This window comes from Alligator sinensis, unplaced genomic scaffold, assembly GCF_000455745.1.
Source record: "Alligator sinensis unplaced genomic scaffold, ASM45574v1 scaffold1277_1, whole genome shotgun sequence".
Lineage (NCBI taxonomy): Eukaryota > Metazoa > Chordata > Crocodylia > Alligatoridae > Alligator > Alligator sinensis.
Window position 1 is genome coordinate 1,253,140 of NW_005842341.1, and position 18,362 is coordinate 1,271,501.

Consider the following 18,362-nt stretch of genomic DNA (forward strand, 5'->3'; position numbering starts at 1 on the left):
GAAAATTAACTTGTAGCCAGCAACTTCCTGAGACAGTCCTGTACTTAAGCTACTGTTATATTAAACAACATTAGTGTTAAGGAATCCTGACTCCTAACAGTAAGTTTCGTCAGTTCAAGGCAAATGGAATTAAGATGGTGTCTGGTTTTGAGCAGAAAATTTATTTGAATTTCATTAAAGGTGAAATTAAGGCATGATCAGGGGTCAGCAGGGCAGGCCCTACGAGGAGAAGCTAAGGGACCTCGACCTGTTCAGCCTCCACAAGAGAAGGCTGAGGGGAGATCTAGTGGCTGTTTAGAAACTAGTAAGGGGGGACCAGCAGGCATTAGGAGAGTCCCTGTTCCCCCGAGCACTACCAGGAGTGACAAGAAATAACAGTCACAAGCTGGCACTACTTCACTGTCAGGGCGGCTAGGATCTGGAACCAACTTCCAAGAGAAATGGTTCTGGCTCCTATCCTGGGGGTCTTTAAAAGGAGGCTGGGCTGGATGAACACCTTGCCGGGGTCGTTTGACCCCAGTACTCTTTCCTGCCATGGCAGGGGGTTGGACTTGATGATCTGCTCAAGTCCCTTCCGACCCTACCAACTATGAAACTATAAGGTGAAAGCTGGGCACAAAAAACTAGCAAAGCATTAATGCAGGTGCTAAAATGCTTATAAACCCTAAATATGCCTCATCAAGTCATTCTTATGAGAACCTTTCTGGAAAGGAAATACCTTCAAGCTTCTCATTTTTTTTTCCCATTGAACAAACATTGCCTTGACTTTTTCTGTATTACAGCAGAACTGACTCTGACTGGTTTTCTACACATTAGTATTATTAGTGTTAGTACATCTCTGGCAATAGTTCTTTATTAATAAAGGGCTACAGCTAGACCAGTAGAATGGATACAGTCCATGTGTCTCCTTTCTGAATACTCATGCGCTCTCCTTTCTTACATTTATGTGCATGTAATTTATTAGCCAACCTAGTAAGGCTTTTGATTTAAAACCTCAAGGTTTCTCTAACACTTAATTCTTTTACATATTAAAAAAAGTATTTACTGAAAGCAGAAATGTAATTCCCTCAAAACAGGCCTCCCAAGATTCAGTATAGTAATAGCTATTATGCAACTTCTGTGGTTTTGTGAATAATCAGGAGTAATTGTCCTCATCTCATACATTATTTCATTTGATGCATATTGTGTAGGCTTCTCTCCTGACTAGAACCTCTTTTACCTGATGAGTTACAATGGTTCTTTCTGATGGATTAAATGTAGATTTAGGAACTGGGGCTGTTGTTAACTATTGACTCTCATTACTGACTTGCTATATGACTTCAGGCAAATTGCTTAGTTTTGTTTGCCTTATGCACCATAACCTCTTCTGTAAAGGGGCATGGTATTTGCCATCTTGTGAATGACTTTAAGATTTATTCAAAGTGTGCTATATGAGAGGAGAGATGTAAAATTTCCAGAAATTTTGAAGCCCTGGGGGGAAAAAAATGTTGTTGTTTTTTTTATGGAAAAAAACAAATTCTGGGAAAAATTGAAATGTGTGCAGTGCTTATTTTTTTTAGCACCCTTTACAGATCTAAATTCACTTGGCTACTTTAAGTACATAAAATGTGTTATGTATAATTTGGTTTGCTCATAAAATTATCATATTTAGTATATTTATTAAATTTAAAAGTATAGTTTATTCAGACTAATTACAAATTTACTAACTGAATTTACTTTAAAATGTTTTTAACTGTTGTTACAAATGGAGCTACAAGCTGCTGAACTCTAAGGAACCTAGCATCTCTTGGTTTTTGCCAGTTTTTATGAGAAGCAGTCAAAAATTAAAGTTGAAAATAGAAGAAACCATCAACATTATAGCAAAGCGAAGGAAGTTATTATGCATTTCCTCCACAGTATCAAGCAGATACAGAAAACTCTCATTTTCAGAAAAAGGGCTGAGAAAAAAGGGGAAAAAAAACCCCAGGACTCATTGAGTACAAATTTTGCTACATGAAAATTTGTCTAATCGGTCTCCTTTTCTGAGCTATCACTATCAGCAGTTTCTGCTGCTTCTGATTTTTCTGCTCCTTCATTTTTTATCATCTTCATGGACTTCTGAAAACTGAAGGTTTGCCCAGATTAAGACAAGCTTATCTACTCTTTCACATGTTAGTTTATTTCTTGATTTGGTGTATTTCCAAACATAGACCAATTTCTTTCACATGCTGCAGTAGATGGAGGAATCTGAAGCAGGTGAGAAGCAAGAAGAGTCAGAGGCTGTGTCATGCAAAGGCCTTGCCACCATGTTGCAGGAGGGGTATGCTTGGCAGAGTCCCAGACTGCATTCCTGGACCAAATACCTGAAGAAGTTCTGTATTCTGCAACAATTGAAAGTACTTTTCCAACATCAAGTCCTAAGTGTCTTGCTTGGTTTGTCAAATGCAGTAGCAGTGCACTAACTAAATCACTAACATTTCTGCCTTTGAATCTTGGATTCACGAGATTTGCAGCAGCGTGAAACGATTGGCAGCAACATTTTTCCCGTCTGTTAATAAAGTCTTTAACTTTTCTTTCTTATGTACTTGTTAGCAGAGATGCACTTAGATTCTCAAAAACAGTTGATTTTATCTGGGCCACTTGGTAAGGGACCTCATGAAGTCCCTTCCAGCCCCTAATGTCTATGAAATCTATTAAATCTAATGTCTGTGAATGTCTGACAAAAATGCACTGTCTGATTCATATCCAGTAATTGCTGAAGAAATTGGTTTTAGAATCTTCAGGGAGTTCTGCAGCTGAACCCAGAAGACACCTCATCAACTACAGTGTTCCTTACACTTCTGGGTACTTTAAGATACTCACTTATTACTGTTTCTTGAAGAGCTTCTTTTTTTTTTTTAGTAAACTTTCAAATTAGATGAGGTGGAGTGGTGATCTCGTTTTACTGCAGTGTTTGAGTGTCACTATTTTATTCTTCGCATTCTTTTCTTCCTGCTGCATGTTTTTTAACTTCTTTTGCTCTTCTGTAGATTTTTTGCAGTGTCCAACTTCATGACATCATTAGGAAGTAAGTTTGGTCCACGGGATGCACATCCTGTTGCAGTAATATGTGGATATTTATCCATGATGATCTTCCGTGCTGCTTTCATGTTACTTGCACTGTCAGTCAGCAAAGCAAATACTTTACCCCTCCCAATCTTCTGTAGGACTTTATAAAAGTAGTGGACCTGGTAGCAGCTTACTGCTACACTAGGGGAGTACATCAGGGGCTTAGTGAGCAACTGTTCACCAGGGCACCTGAGGGGAAAACCAGGAGTAATGGCCACAGACTCCTAGAAGACCGTTTCAGGCTCAACATTAGGAAAAACTTCTTCACAGTCAGGGTGTCTAGACTGGAATAAGCTCCCTCCAGAGGTGGTGCAATCACCTACCCTGGAAATCTTCAAGAGGATATTAGATAGTCACCTTGATGGGTCACATGACCCCCAGTTATCTTTCCTGCTTGGTGCAGGGGGATGGACCCGATTTGATCTTTTGAGGTTCCTTCCAGGCTTATAGTCTATGATTCTATATTTTACTACTGATATACTCTGCAGTATGCCTGTTCTCTCCTGTTTCAATGCTTCTATAAAAAACTGGTTGAGGTGTGGTTATCACAAAGTTTGATTCCTTTTCCCCACACATTTGTCCATCCATCCGTAAGTACTGCAAGACTTCATTGATTTTTTTTTTCCCTTGTACAGATTGAATTACACATTCATATTCTGACTCTAAAAGAGGCTTGCTCAAAGAATGTCTGCTGGGCAAATGGTATGATGGTCTTAGTAATTTAAAAGCTTCCTGCTAGTATGCATTTTCAGTTATTGACAGTGGTGTCCCAGAAGAATATATTGCTTTTGCAAGAGATTGGTCAATTTTTTCCTAATCTTCACATGTCATCTTGTCTACAAATGAAGCTATTGAGAGTCTTTTGTATACAGGTGGTTGCAATATTTGGTTACTTGAGGGTGTTGATTGGGCAACCCTTCGTGATGCTGATGTTATAGAAGAAGCAGCAGCAGTAGGAGGACTTCTGTATTGACAATGTTGCAAAGAGCTACTTGGACTTTCATCATCATGATCTACCTCCTCCTTACTTACACCCATGAAGGATTTTTTTAATGTCTTCAGGACACTTTACATACAAGGATGTGTTTGGTCATCCTAGTAGCATTTGGAAATGCATGTTTCATTTGACAGTATTTGCAGATCACTTTTTTTTTCTTAAAATGACTTGCAGTGTGGAAATGCTTCCTTATGCTAGAAGTTAGTCGCACCATTTTGTTGAGGGGGAAAAAAAGAAAAAAATGTAATTTAGCGGCTAGCTTGCATATATAAACAGTAAGCTACAGCATGTACAAATTTAGTAATGGGTGGAGGAATGGCCTCCTCAGTTAGCTGTGAACAACTTCCCTGCCCTGCAGGCCTTACCTTACTGCTAAGGTTGAGTGATTTGTCACAAAATATTAGATAAGTAGGAATTCAATTATGAATTACATAGGTTATGAAAATATAGTAATGCAGCTAAAATATCATTTAATATACTGACTTTGGAGAAATTTAAACTCTTAACTTTTAGTAAAGAAGTATACTTTCTTTTAGTTCCTTTGTGCTGCTTCTGTACTTCTGTGGATCTTGAGGTCACAGGGTCAAGAGGAGGCAGGTTCCTTCCAACTCCAAAACTTTTAGACTTGTTCTGTCTCCTTTCCTGAGGCTTTTGAGCAACAAGGGCCATAAGCTCCTTGTTTCTAATCCAGGGATCTTTTTCTCTGACAAAAAAATCACAAATTCTCTGACAAAACCCCCAAAATCTGTTATTAAAATTAAAAGCCCCCTGAAGCCCCCCCTAGCCCTGCAGGTACCCCTCACTTGCTTCCAATGCTTCTCCCAGTCCTGCTGGTACCCCTCACTTGCCTCCCACAAAGATCCACCCCAGCCCTGCCCTCACTGCCCCCACAACAGCCCTGTGCCCATCTCATGCCTCTTGCCCCCACCCACAGCCCCTGCCCCCTAGCCCTGCCAGTGGGGGTCCCCAGTTGCCAGGTCTATGGGGCCAGGGACCCAAGTCTGCAGCTCCCTGCCCTCAGGAGCAGGCAGCTGCAGTAGAAGCAGCCTGGAGCCAGCTCCCCCACTGATTTGCCTGCTCAGGCAGGGGCAGGGCTGGCTATCCCCAGCCCTACTGATGCCCCCTGCCAGAGGGTCCCCCAGCCCCCTGCCAGCCCCACTTACCTCAGGCTCCCGGAGGGGAGAGGGAAGCTGAGCCCGGAGCTGTGGCTGACTGAGCGCCTCAGGCCCTGCCCTTCCCCCTCCCCCTCTGGGTAGGGCTGGGGGTTTCCCGCCCTGTTTGCAAACAACTCTTGCAGGCTGGAGCTCAACCAGCCTGCAGAGCTCTTTGCAAAAGCAGGGAATCTGCGGGTTTCTCTGCTAAAAAGGGAAATCCGTGGTTTTCTCTGTTTTTCCGTGGGAAACAGAAAACCCGGATCCCTGCGTAATCTCTACAGGAATGAATGGATGCTGCTGCCAGTGTCTACTCCCAGTCCTTTGAGGCCTAGGCAGGAGGATAGGAGCAGATCCACCAACCTCTAGATCAAAAGTCAACAATAGAGGAAGTCCACAAACAAAGAAGGCACTGAATCCTTCTTCCTTCTCTTGTGAAAATGGCAGTGCCCCCTTGGGGGCAGAAATGCATTTTGCTCTTGCATTCAAGAGTTGTACTGTACTGGTTGTCCTTGGTGTACGGGAATTGTAATGATCTGATACTGTAGTAGATAGTCTTACATAAAAGTCTTCCTATTACATAGTTATTAGAAAACATTTTTGGGGAGTAAAGGGTAGCAGTATAGGAATACTTTATCTTAAACATTCTATTCATCATTCTAAACGACAATATTTCATAAGAGATTTTTTAATTTTTCTAAAAATTTTCAGTTTTCCTTTTTTTTTTTCCCGGGCCTTCACATCTCTATATGAGAGCCAAGTAGTGTTCTTAATACCCTTGATCTTCCTGTATGGCTGTCATGCTCCCAGTTATTGCTGTTTAAAGGTAGATCATGACTCATCATTGTATTTGCTGGCTGTCCCTGCTCCAATGTCTCTGTCAGTAGATGTCATAGGGATAAGAGAATTCTTGCTCCTTGTTGTGTAACTGCTTGCTGCCTTACTGCCTCCATTGAGACCCAGGGTAAGTAGTAGCAGTGGGGCCCTACCTATTTATGGCTCTGTTTTAACTAGTAAAGGAGTAAGCTGACTGAGATGCTTTTTTTCTTGCTAGAACACAATGTACATACTATTTTATTGCTTCTGGTCAGCTAGCAGAGCTTGTCTGGGACAGTGTGCTGCCATGTCACATCTGTTAAACACCTGCATGATTCCTTCTGGCCATGTGTGCAACCTTCCTAAATCTGGATGTACAGCTTAGTCTTACTTGCCCTAATATGTTTGTATAAGCAACACCATGATTTTTTCCCCTAAACCTCACTCTCTTCTAAAGAGGCAAATTTGTTCTGTGAAGTATTCTAACTACAGTTCCCATGTAGGTCTTGTGTTAACTATTCCTAGTTAACATAGACTTATTGAGATGAGGCGTGGTCTTTCACAAAGTACCTAGTGTGAATTGACTTGGATGTTTATTATCCTAAAAAAAGTAGTGAAGAAAGAATATAGAAATTGACAAGCTACTTACATTTTCCTTTGCGTCAAGCTCATGTCAGGCTTTGTTAGGATCACAGTGGTATGTGTAATCAATCTAATGTCTTTGCAGTTTTGTAGGTTCCTTACAGTAGCATTTCCCAACTGGTGTGCCATCAGGCCTGAGCAGGTGTGCCACGAAATTTTGGGGAGCCCTGTCTGTCTGTCTGTCTGTCGCAGGCCTCAGGCATGGCTCCAGCCAGTGATTCAGGTGCTGTGCCACCCTCTCCCTGATGCTCCGTGTCTGGTTGCGTGCGTGCCCCCTCCTCCCCCCCATCCCTCCCCATCTGCGTCCTGTGTGCCACAGTGGTTTTTTTTATCCATGTAAGTGTGCCATGGGACGGAAAAGGTTGGGAAACGCTGCCTTACAGAATTCAGCTTTTACTTGAAACTTCTCCTAAAGGATGAATTCTCTAAACAGGGTAGATTCAGGACTTTCCTTTACAGATTTGGAGACGAGAGAACGGGGCTTGCTAGCTCACTTGATGTGTAATGTCATAGAGCCTTAAATTTCTAGGTCATTGGTTTGAAATCTAGCCCAGCAGTTACTGAAAAGCTATTATAATTAGCCATGTTACATGGCAAAAGAGTTTCTAGTGGACAAATGTAGAATTGTGATGTGACAGTAGGCACTCTGGGTAGCGGGGGGGTCAACAAGTGATAAGGCTCAGAAACTGAATTTACCCTCTTGCTGCTAGAGGTACTCCCTCCTTGCTGGGATTGGGTAAGAAATGCTTGTAAGGATGTATATTTGCTCTGTAGATAAATAAAGGTCTTTGTTTTCTAAGGTACTCAAATCTGGAAACCTTGACCAGCACTAAAAATTCCTTTAAAGACAGAGCTGGGGGGTGGGGGTAGTTGAGGGAAGTGGAATTAGGTAGGTAGACTGTACAGTTCTGTATGATTTGTACTTTATTGTAGGAGAGGCATGTAACCAGCTCTTACCTTACCCAGCCTCATAGCTTGCCACTGTTCAGTTTTGCTCACTCTTGGGTTTCTCAAAACTGGCCAGGTGCATTATAAATTTGACACCATTCAGATGATTTTGGCCTTGTACAAACATTGTTTCTCCTGGGAGAGTTGCTGCTCTCCCAGGAGAAACCATGAGTGTACAGATGTTCAGGCTGTTTCTCCCAGAGTAAAATGGTCTGCTCTAGGAGAAAAATAACCTTGGAACAACCGGATTTAAGTCATTCCCAGGAGAGTTTCTCCTGAGAGAGTGAATGTCTGTACTTGTCGTGAGTCCTTCCGCATCCTCGTCCCCTCTTTCTCCGCCCTCCTGGAGAGGATGTATTGCTTGGTGTACTTTGCTGTTTTTGCAGAGGATGCAACAGATCCCCTTCACAATTCCCACATTGTGCGGCAGGGTAACAGGCTGACCATGGGCTGTCTGGGTCAGCCAGTCAGGGCTGCCCTATGCACTGCTGCCATCTGTTGCCAGGCAGCCTTAGGGTAACCTGCAGAGCATGCTGAGATGTCTTCACAGGCGCCCCCTGGCTGCATAGTTTTAGCTCTGCAAGCTGTCCATTGTTCAGGACCTTAGCACTTGAATGTCTGTACATGCAGCTCTGGGTAAGTTTCTCTGCCAGAACAAACCTGTGAGACTTCTCCCAGACTATTTGAATGTGTGTATGCAGCCAGTTTAATAAAACAGATGTCTAGCAATGTAACACTGAGTCTTTCCCTTTTCAGTCAGGGTCCTTGCAGGGCTCAGCAGTCCATTGTGTCTTCTACACCAACCCTCGCTAGGAATCTTAGTTAGGATTCCTCAATAGTTGCAGTTCCCAGTCTGCACTGTGCAGTGCATGGTACTTCCTTTGAAGGAAGGCTCTTCCTCAAGGTTCTGTGACTTCGTCTTGAGGATTTCTTTTCCTTCCTGTTCCTGCAGGTAGCTCCAGTCAGGCTTTCCTTCTGGCTGATATGAAAAGTCCCTTTCTCAGTTGTCTTGGACTGAAGGTCTTCTGAATCATTTTTCTAACTGAGCATGCCTCTTCTTCTAGGAAGCGCTCCAGGCTGCTAGAGGCTACTAGAAGTTGATAACCTCCAGGCTTTTAGAAGTTGATAACTGGTCACCTGACTGAAGCCCAGCCCCTGGGAGGTGGATAACGAGGCACATATGGGGCTTAAATGTAAAGGGCCGGCATACACTGTGACAGAGCTCTTGGACTTTTCAGGTTAACTGAGATGGGATAAAAGACTGAGTTGTAATTTTAGCCTAGTGACAGCTCCTTACAAAAATCAAAGGATTCACTTAGCTTGATTTAAGATCTTATGAAGTCTGAATTGAAAATGTTGATGTTCTTATGTCCATCAATGTAATGAAGTTATTTTGCTGTTGTACCTTTATACAAATTAATTGATCTGTTTTGATATTATCCTAAATTTTAAGAAAGAATATTGGAATCATAACAGACATTTCTTTTACCTTATGAAACAGTTCTATGATGTTGTATTGCATTTGCTTTAGACTTGGACTCTTAATTTCTTGGCTTTATTTTTCAGGCTGCCAGCACACCACTTAACCCCCTGAGCTTTCAGTGTGGGTTTGTCAAACTCAGGATTGACCTTCTACAGGCCTTCTCTCAACTCATTTGCACCTGCAACAGTCTGAAAACTAGTCCACCACCAGCCATTGCTACAACAATAGCCATGACATCAGGAAATGACCTCCAGCGGTGTGGGCGCATTTCTAACCAGGTATGTGTTCATTATTTCCCTCTCTTGTGCAGTTTGTTTGAACTTTAGTCCCCCTGTTCAGATGAGGAATTTAGCTCTCTGACAGAAGAAATGAAAGGGAGAATGTTGTGCCTGTCACAGCATACTGGGTCTTGTGGGGTTTTATCCATAACCCAGATACCTGTACAAGACTTAGTCAGAGTTTCTTCTGTATACACCAGTACCTCAGGTGTTTCTTTACAACCCATTTAGTGTGCTCAGATGTTATAGTGGTATGCCTTTTTTGCAGTGTCTTGTAAGATTTGGATCGTTACAGACATGCAGAAGAGGGATGTCTACAGAGGAATTGGTGATTTGATTTAAATCTCAGAACACCGATAGCCTCCTTGGTACTGTATAATACCACTTAAAAAGGTATTGTCCTGAGGAGTTGACAATCCACAAGAGAAGCTGTAGATTGTAAAAGAGAGATGAAAGTCTTATTAGCTGGTGAATTATCATAGAGGTTTAATTGTACTATTTTTATAAGACATGTTAATTGGTGACAAAAATTACTAGGTTATGTTTATTATTTTGTTGTAGAAAAATTATTCAGTGAGTGTTTTATTTTGTAGTTCAGTGTGGGTACATACAGACATTTAGGGAGCTTAGGGGGAGGTTAAATGAAGTTTAAAAAAAGCCATCCCATCTACGGTAAGTTGGGAATGGGGGGGGCTAGCAGAAAGGTGCTTGGGGGATATGGGGAAAGTCAGGCTCCGGGGTGGGATTGCGGGGGGGCAGGCGGGGTCTGCAGGGTCGGGGGAGACTGGGGCTAGTGGCTGCCCAGCTGCATTCCTTTAAATTGGTTATTGGATTGGTATCGGCTGATATGGCTGATTAATAATCAGCTGTTGGTATCAGCCAAGAAAATCTTTATTGGTGCCTCCTCATAGGTATATTGCCAGACTATTGCAATATTGCCATGTTCATTCAGTGTTAAAAAAATATATATGTAGCTGTGGTATTTTAATTTTTCTTGATCATCTTCATTATTTCTTTACTGTAGATGAAACTCTCTATGGAAGAATTCCGAAACTTGGCTACACGGTATGGGGATTTGTATCAGTCCTCTTTTGATGCTGACTCAGCAACTTTAAGGAATGTAGAACTGTATCCTGTTTGAAGCTCAAAATTTACTCCCCCCCCACTCCCCCTGTTTCTTATAAGGGGGATACAAATCTTTAAAATTCTTGCTTGTGAAGTGTAAATCCTGGTGCACAGCTATTTTAATAATCCTGATTTTAATATTTCGAAACCTATTTGGAAAATAAATCTTTCATTAGTTGGTTTTCCTTCGCTTGATATAAGCTTGGTTATGAATAATGTGGAGAGCTAGAAGTCTTCTGATTCCTGCCCTTTAGATGCTGCACATATTTTTGAATTTAACCTCATAATTTTACTTAAGTCATCATTATTACTCATAGTGTTTCTTCATTTATCATTAAGGAGAAATGCTAATATGCTAAGTGCTATGTATTTCTTTGTCGATGTGGTATATTTATAAATCCTTAATATAATGCCAGACAACAACAGAGCTGCCTGTTGATTTCTCATGCAATTGAAGCCCTGATTTTGGATCCTGAATCTGCAAGGTAAATCTCATGGTACCCCTTCTATTCTCTCTTAGCAGTTTTTGTTTGTTTTTTTCTCTCCCCATTTTAATGTTCTGGTCTGTCTAAATTTACTTTTGATTCTTTATAGGGGAGACTTATACCCATGACATCTGTTGCTAAGGTTGATTGGAAAATGCCATGGCAGCCTTCATTCAAATTGTCTTTAATTTGAACCAAGTCCAATAATATTAATTATATTTTTATGGAACGGATACTTCAGTTGAACTGTTTTAGGTGTAGATGACTTGCCTCAACATTGAAGTAGCAAGTTCCCAAATTCTTTCTCTGCCACTTAACTCCAAAATTTTTTTATACCATTATTTTCTGATTTTGATATTTTTGGTTCTCTTCCCTCATGTCTCTAAAGTAACCTGCATGCATATTTTCTGGCTTAAATTACTGTACTTACTCAAATCCAAGATGACCCCCAATTTAAGATAACCTCTTAATATTTAGATTCTATACATGGAAAACTTATTAATTTGTTATAATTTTCCATGTGTAGAACCTAATTATTGGGAGGTCATCTTAAATTCATTCCCACCACCGCTGTAGTGGGGAAAGTAGCAGTAGGGGGCCGGGCAGTAGTGGGAGCATGCAGTAAGGCAGATGGTGAGGGAGGCTTTATCTACTTTATTGAAGATATAGATAAGAATCCTTTTGGGAAAGGCATGGGATAGGATTCCTTTAATAACATGGGTAGAGTGCATTGGGCACCATTGAAATAGTTTCCTCTCTTAGTTTCCAGGAATACACTTCAAGTGGAGCTGCACATGTTGAAAGTGAATATGAAAGAAGAATGATGTCTGTATTTAATCATGTATTGGAAGAAGTGGAATCGCTGAACAGGAAATATGCTCCCGTGTCTTACTTGGCAAGTAGCAGCTACAATATAAATAGAAATTTCTTTTTAAAAAAAATGCCTCTAATATTTCCTTGTTATTGTGGAGGAGAGGCCAAAGAACATATTAATAGGACAGTCCTTCATTAGCATAACTTACAGTTAGCATAATGGTCTTTAATGAACAAGCAGTAGACCTACTGGTAATGTTGCACTTGAAAGTGATTAAAGTAAAATAAGCCTAAAGTATGAAGCAAAGCTAAAAGTATCTCACATAGAAAAATAGGGCTGGAAAGGACCTTAGAAGGTCATTGACTCCAGCCCCCAGTTAAGGGCACATTCATTCCTGTCTAGACTCGCCCAGATAAAGATTTGTCTAACCTGCATTTAAACTTGCATTAATGGAAATTCCACAGTCTCTTCAGGTAATCTGTTCCAATACTGATTAATGTTATTTTGCAGTTGTTGCAAAGTACCCGTAACTAATGGTTTAAAACTAACAGGAAGACAAGAAATCCAGAGAATAATCTGCCATTCTTCATCATCTGAGGCTGTTGAGAGGGGAGGGTGAAGAGAAGCATCAGAGGAAAAATTTAAAGGAAGAATGTTAGCATTATCTTTGCTCTTCCTGGTTTTCATCAGGTCTGGTCAGATCCTTTGTTTTTGGTTCAGTAGTGGATCTTAAGCAGCACTTCTTTTTGAGATATCTGAAATGCTGTAGAGTCTATATGTTGCAGACTTGGCTGTGCTATGTTTTTCTGGTTGATAACATTTCAGTACAACATTTTGGAAGAAGGTAGGGCAGGGTGGTACTAGTGACTGACTAGTTCAGAGGTATGATCTTTTGTAGGTGACAGCCTACTTCATTAGGCTGGCCAGTCCATTCATAGCATTTGATAAAGTAGGTTGTTACCTACGAAAGCTCATATTTCTCTGAACTAGTTAGTCTCTAATGTGCCACATTGCCCTGCCTCCTGCCTGACTTCAGACTAACATAGGTAACCACCTCTCAGTACAGCATTTGGTACGTATAGGGTTTCTCTTATCAACATAGGTCATCTGAGAACACACTGCGAATTGTACTAAATACAAAAGCCAGACTGATGACATCCTGCTGTTTCCTTCAGTGCCATATTATACTAGAACTAGTTTCTCTTACCATTAGTGGCCATTATTAAGCAGAACTGCAAATTGTCATCCATACTGTCATGGCATCTCCTGTTCTTTAGCTCCTAAAAATGAAGAAATTATCTACTAATTCTAAATTACATATTGCATATTACTATGTTTATTTGCCACCCTTCCCAATGACTGAAACTGGTTTGAGATAAACCTGGTCAGCTTACAGTAAATGTAACTCCCTCTTAAGTGGCATTTCTCTTGACTTAAATGTGAGAGAGATGAGTCTGGTGTGCATATATATTTTAAGAAAACTAAAACTAGGTTTCAGATATAGCCCTGATGCAGCCAGTTCCAGTGTAGGTTTTCATGATACTGTTGTATTGACTTAATATGTATTCATAGACATAGATTTCATAGACATCAGGGCTGGAAGGGACCTCGGAAGATCATCGAGTCCAGCCCCCCGCCCAAAGGGCAGGAAGTCAGCTGGGGTCATAGGATCCCAGCAAGATAAGCATCCAGTTTCATCTTGAAGGTGTTCAATGAAGGCGCTTGAACCACCTCCGGTGGCAGGCTGTTCCAGACCTTGGGGGCTCGGACAGTAAAGAAGTTCTTCCTTATGTCCAGCCTGAAACGATCTTGAAGTAGTTTGTGACCATTCGACCTCGTCATCCCTTGGGGCGCTCTGGTGAACAAACGTTCCCCCAGATGCTGGTGGTCACCCCTGATAAACTTGTAGGTGGCCATCAGATCACCCCTGAGCCTGCGCTTTTTCAGGCTAAAGAGCCCCAGGGCTCTCAGCCTGTCATCGTAGGGTCTGCTTCCCTGACCTCTGATCATGCGCGTGGCTCTTCTCTGAACTCTCTCAAGCTTCTCCACATCCTTTTTGAATTGTGGAGCCCAAAACTGGACACAGTACTCCAGCTGCGGCCTCACTAAGGCCGAGTACAGGGGGAGAATGACGTCCCGGGATTTGCTTGAGAAGCATCTATGGATGCAAGCCAGACTCCCTGCTCCTCCATTGCAGAAATCTATTTTAATCCGTTTTTAAAAACACACTTATTCTCTAAAGCAATTGGCTCCAAAATGTGGTACCTCTACTTTTGCTATTTACACACTCTCCTTTTTCATCCCTAAAGCTATTTCTTTCGGATTTGGGGGTTCCCAGTTCCTGTCATCTTGCTTTAGTTCAATCTATTCTAGATGGAGCTTTACCTGACGATTGCCTAAAAACGAGGCGCTGAACGCCGCTGCTTAGCGGCGTTCCTGTCAGAGAGTGCATTTTGCACGGGTTCTGTGATTTGGATTGACATACCACTTGTTTCTGTATAAATATGAACTCGCCATTTTCTCAACCTCCTGAAACCCTCAATATTTTGGATCTTGGAAATGGCCCGTCTCCTTATATGGTACTGGAGCAGCCGCTAAAGTTAGAGAGAGAGTTTTGCTAAAAGCTCTTTCCATTCTGGTGTTAGAAAGGAAAAAGGAGAATTGGCAATTGGGAAATTCAAGTGCAACTGCTTTCTCCGCTTGGTTCAGTAGAGGCAGAGTTGCTTGCTGGCATTCAGAACTCACTCTCTATTCTCCAAATAGTTTTGAAAAATAACAGGGTTCAGAAGGATGCCAAGGTGGGCTAAGTGGAGAAACGTGAATGTAGTGGGTAGGGTGCGTGAGAAAGTCTGTTACTAGAAATGGATTTACCCTGATCTTGCAAGCTGCTCTGCAAGGGGGGATTCCTGCCCTGCAGGAAATCAATGGGGTCTGTGGGATGGAAGGGACAACCCAGCTTTTGGCATATTTTCCATACTCTATGGACCCCTGGATTTGCAGTTTAGTACATCTACACAAACAGCCATCTATCTTATTCTCATCCTTCTAGAACCACATGAAGGCTGTCACTCCAGCTCATATGTTATTCAGAGTTAATTCAGTGTCTGCAATTTTAGTCACTATATATGGATAACTATAGGAAGCTGAGTGGGGCTCACTCCGCTACATACTGTACAAATGTTGTCAGACACAGTCTATTATGTCCAAGTATTGTGTCCACATTTTGCAATAGTTTTAAAAAAAGCAGGCAGTAGTTTCCTATTCTTTTGGGCTCACAGCATGTTGTCTGCTGCAAATCTCTATTCACGTTCTTACAGGATAACACAGTGGTGTCACATTCATCATTAAATGAATTAACCGTTAACCCTATATTTACACTCCTGCTATAAACAGAAGCTTAATTTGCTGCACTGACAGTCGGTTGCGTGCCATTTGTATCTTTTCTGTGCTATTTGGTATTTATATAGCACTCAAAAGTCACTAAATGCTTTACATATTAAAAAATACAAGTCCCCATCTGGAAGGGTTTTCCACCTTATAGCTCAATTCTGTATATTCGTGTACTTCTCATAGGCGTTCTGGAAACAGAGGTCTTGCTGAATTACGTTGCTGACCGACTTGCCAGCTTTTCGGCGGATGGTGAAGGTGATCAGCTCGTGGTCGCTGTCACCCAGCTTCCCATTGATCACTAGGTCGCCGACTAGGTCATCCCCAGTAGCCAGTACCAGGTCGAGCAGCGCTTTGCCTCTCGTTGGCCCATAGACTTCTTGAGTCAGGTAGAGGTCATCCACGCACGACAGGAAGCTCTGCGACCGCTCAGATTTTGCTGAGCGATCCTCCCACGAGATGTCTGGGTAATTGAAGTCACCCATGACAACCATGGTCCTGGAGCAAGCTGCCTCAGCCAGTTCCTGGGCAAACTCCTGGTCAAGCTTAGGACTTTGGGTGGGAGGTCTGTAATAGAAAGAAATTCTTTCTTGGCTACTTTATGCTCTTTCAGTTCAGGAAATTTTATCTGTTTTCTACCCTTGCACAAGAGAGAAATTTGATTTGATGATCTCTTTCCATCTTAGCTATTATCCTAGAACCTTGTAAGTCCATTTATTGGTCTTTAAGTGGACATGACCACAAGCATAAGAGTGAAGTACATGCTTTACTGTTGCTGTTGTAAAAAGCATTTCTTCTCATTTGATGTTCCTTTCTTATTCCAGCATACAGCTTGCTTGTGCAGTGCAGTCATTGCTTTGCTGAAAGTTCCCCTTTCATTTCAAAGATATTTTTTCCAGAAACTACAGTCGACAAGCATTAAGGTAAGAGAAATTCAGATTGGATTTAATTACTATTTATGCTTAAGAGTCTTACATGAGACTAAAAAATTAAAAACCATGAGAGCGCTCTAGAGTTCATCAATCTTTAGAAGGTGTCCACGCGTGTGGTAGTACTCAAGTCTTAAATTTTTGCTTCTCAGCTGAAATGTAATCTGTCTCAACCTGGAAGTAGACTTCAAGAGGTTTTTAAAGCACATTTATAAAAAATAAATTCCTTTGGGCTATTTAAGTAACACAAATAACATTCTAGGAATTGCTGGTTCCTGATCTTTTTCCATTTATAATATAATTGGGTTCAGCTTAAAGCAGTGACACTTGGTTCCCATATACCTACTGTAGTAGCGATAGCTCAGGTCTCTCTCTAAGGCACTATCTAGTGCTTTGTGGACATGCCCTCAAGTTACTGCTTGAAAATTCTACCTATAAGCTTTCAACTGACTTTGGGATAGCAGACTACATTTCTTAAGAAATTCAGATGAAACACAAGCGGACTTGTTCGTTGAGATGACATCATCTAATTTACCACCTTGCTCACCATTGTGAATTCTTGTAGGAAGGGGCATTTGAAATGAATGAGCACTTGACACTATCACACAACTAACTTGTGTAACTCTTGATCACTTCCAGCTGTTCTCTCAAAAAAGCTGGGTTTTGCAATACAGGGAGATATTGCAAAGTGCATACACATCAATTACGAACTGACTACAGACACTCCCTCCTTAGGAAAACAGTTTGTGCAAATAATACTTAATTTTATTTTAGATCTTTGGAATAACAACAATTGTTTCTTCAAGACTAAGTCATTAATCTAGAAGTTAGCAAATAAGCAGAGTTAAACTTTTACAGTTATAGAACCTTGCAGATAAAAAAAAAAATCTTAAACTCAGTGGAAGATTTCCCTTTGTTCTGGAACAGTAGAGTTTAAGAACACTCAGTTCTGGAGAAAATGCCTTTGATCACTCTAACAGCCTTCTTTGTCCACTTGGAAGTGACTTCTACAGTCTCAGGAAGAAATTGTGCCCTTCCTCAAGTCAAAGGGAGCAAACAGCTGTGCATAATTGGGAGCCTTTAGGGAAGGAAATAGAGAGGACCTTTAGAACTCCCTCCCTATGGGGAAGGGAGAACCTCCAGATCTTGACTTTTCAATTTGAAATAATCATCTTGCTTGGTTATTTAATAAGCCCAGACTTCAAAAATGTGGTCTTTAGTTATAGAAATTAATAGAAGGCTGTTTTTTTTTTTAGTGTTCCATTCAAAATGTCTAATTGAAACAACCACTGCAGGGACCATGTCTGTTCCCAATGCTGTTTATTAATTTTCTTATACTCCGAGTCCCTGCTCTTCCTTTCTCTTTCCATTCCATCTGCTGCTTCTTCCTTTCAGTTTGGGGAGCTGTTCTCTTCTACCTAACAATTGTGCATTTCTTTTGAAAAAGCACTTGAGTATTTACTAGAGTGCTGAAAATAGACTTTGTTTCCTTATGTTTCAGCTTGCTTTGTCCCCATCTCCACGGAACCCAGCAGAGCCCATTGCAGTACAAAACAATCAACAGCTGGCGTTGAAGGTGGAGGGAGTGGTTCAGCATGGCACCAAGCCAGGCCTCTTCCGCAAAATTCAGTCTGTCTGTTTAAATGTATCTTCAACACTGCAGAGCAAATCTGGACAAGATTACAAGGTATGGGTACAGTCAGTCATATGTCCTAAATTTTACTGATGCAGTGCTGTCAAGGGTGGAATGTGAACTTATATTCATTACCAAGTCTCCTTTTAATTGCACAATTATTGTTTTGTTCTCATAAATGCATGTGTATAATTGTTCTATAATAGTCTTCACATTCTTGAAGGCAAGTCTTGCACTGGTTAGAGCTACACTTAGTACAGTTCTTGCTCGCATTCTTTTTCCCATGCTTGTGCATTAGGTCCTCCATCCGTACCTGCAGGATACTGGTACCTCCAATATGTATGGCATTATTGAGTAGAAATGTATTATTTCAGATGTTGTGGTGACTTTTTTGCAGTAAAGGTATTCACAAATGGGAATGGCCTTGTGATTGTGACTTCCTTCAGAGAAGAGCAAAAGTAACCAGTTCTCTATTATCTAGCTATTAAAAAAAATACTTAACTGTCTTATTTTATGCAAGAGGCAAGGATGTCCTAGGGTGGTATCTTTTTATTGGACCAACTCTGCAGTTGGGATAGAGTTAGACA

General features: G+C 41.3%; 1 protein-coding gene across 1 annotated transcript in view; it reads left to right on the forward strand.

The window, feature by feature from the left end:
* The window catches only part of INTS7 (integrator complex subunit 7), a 54,962-nt gene that overhangs the window by 23,512 nt on the left and 13,088 nt on the right, over window positions 1-18,362 (forward strand). Inside the window, exons 14-19 of the mRNA XM_006028788.3 lie at window positions 9,208-9,402; window positions 10,427-10,530; window positions 10,944-11,012; window positions 11,775-11,907; window positions 16,038-16,136; window positions 17,644-17,829. Coding sequence (XP_006028850.1) covers window positions 9,208-9,402; window positions 10,427-10,530; window positions 10,944-11,012; window positions 11,775-11,907; window positions 16,038-16,136; window positions 17,644-17,829 — 786 coding nt within the window. The remainder of the gene's footprint in view (window positions 1-9,207; window positions 9,403-10,426; window positions 10,531-10,943; window positions 11,013-11,774; window positions 11,908-16,037; window positions 16,137-17,643; window positions 17,830-18,362) is intronic.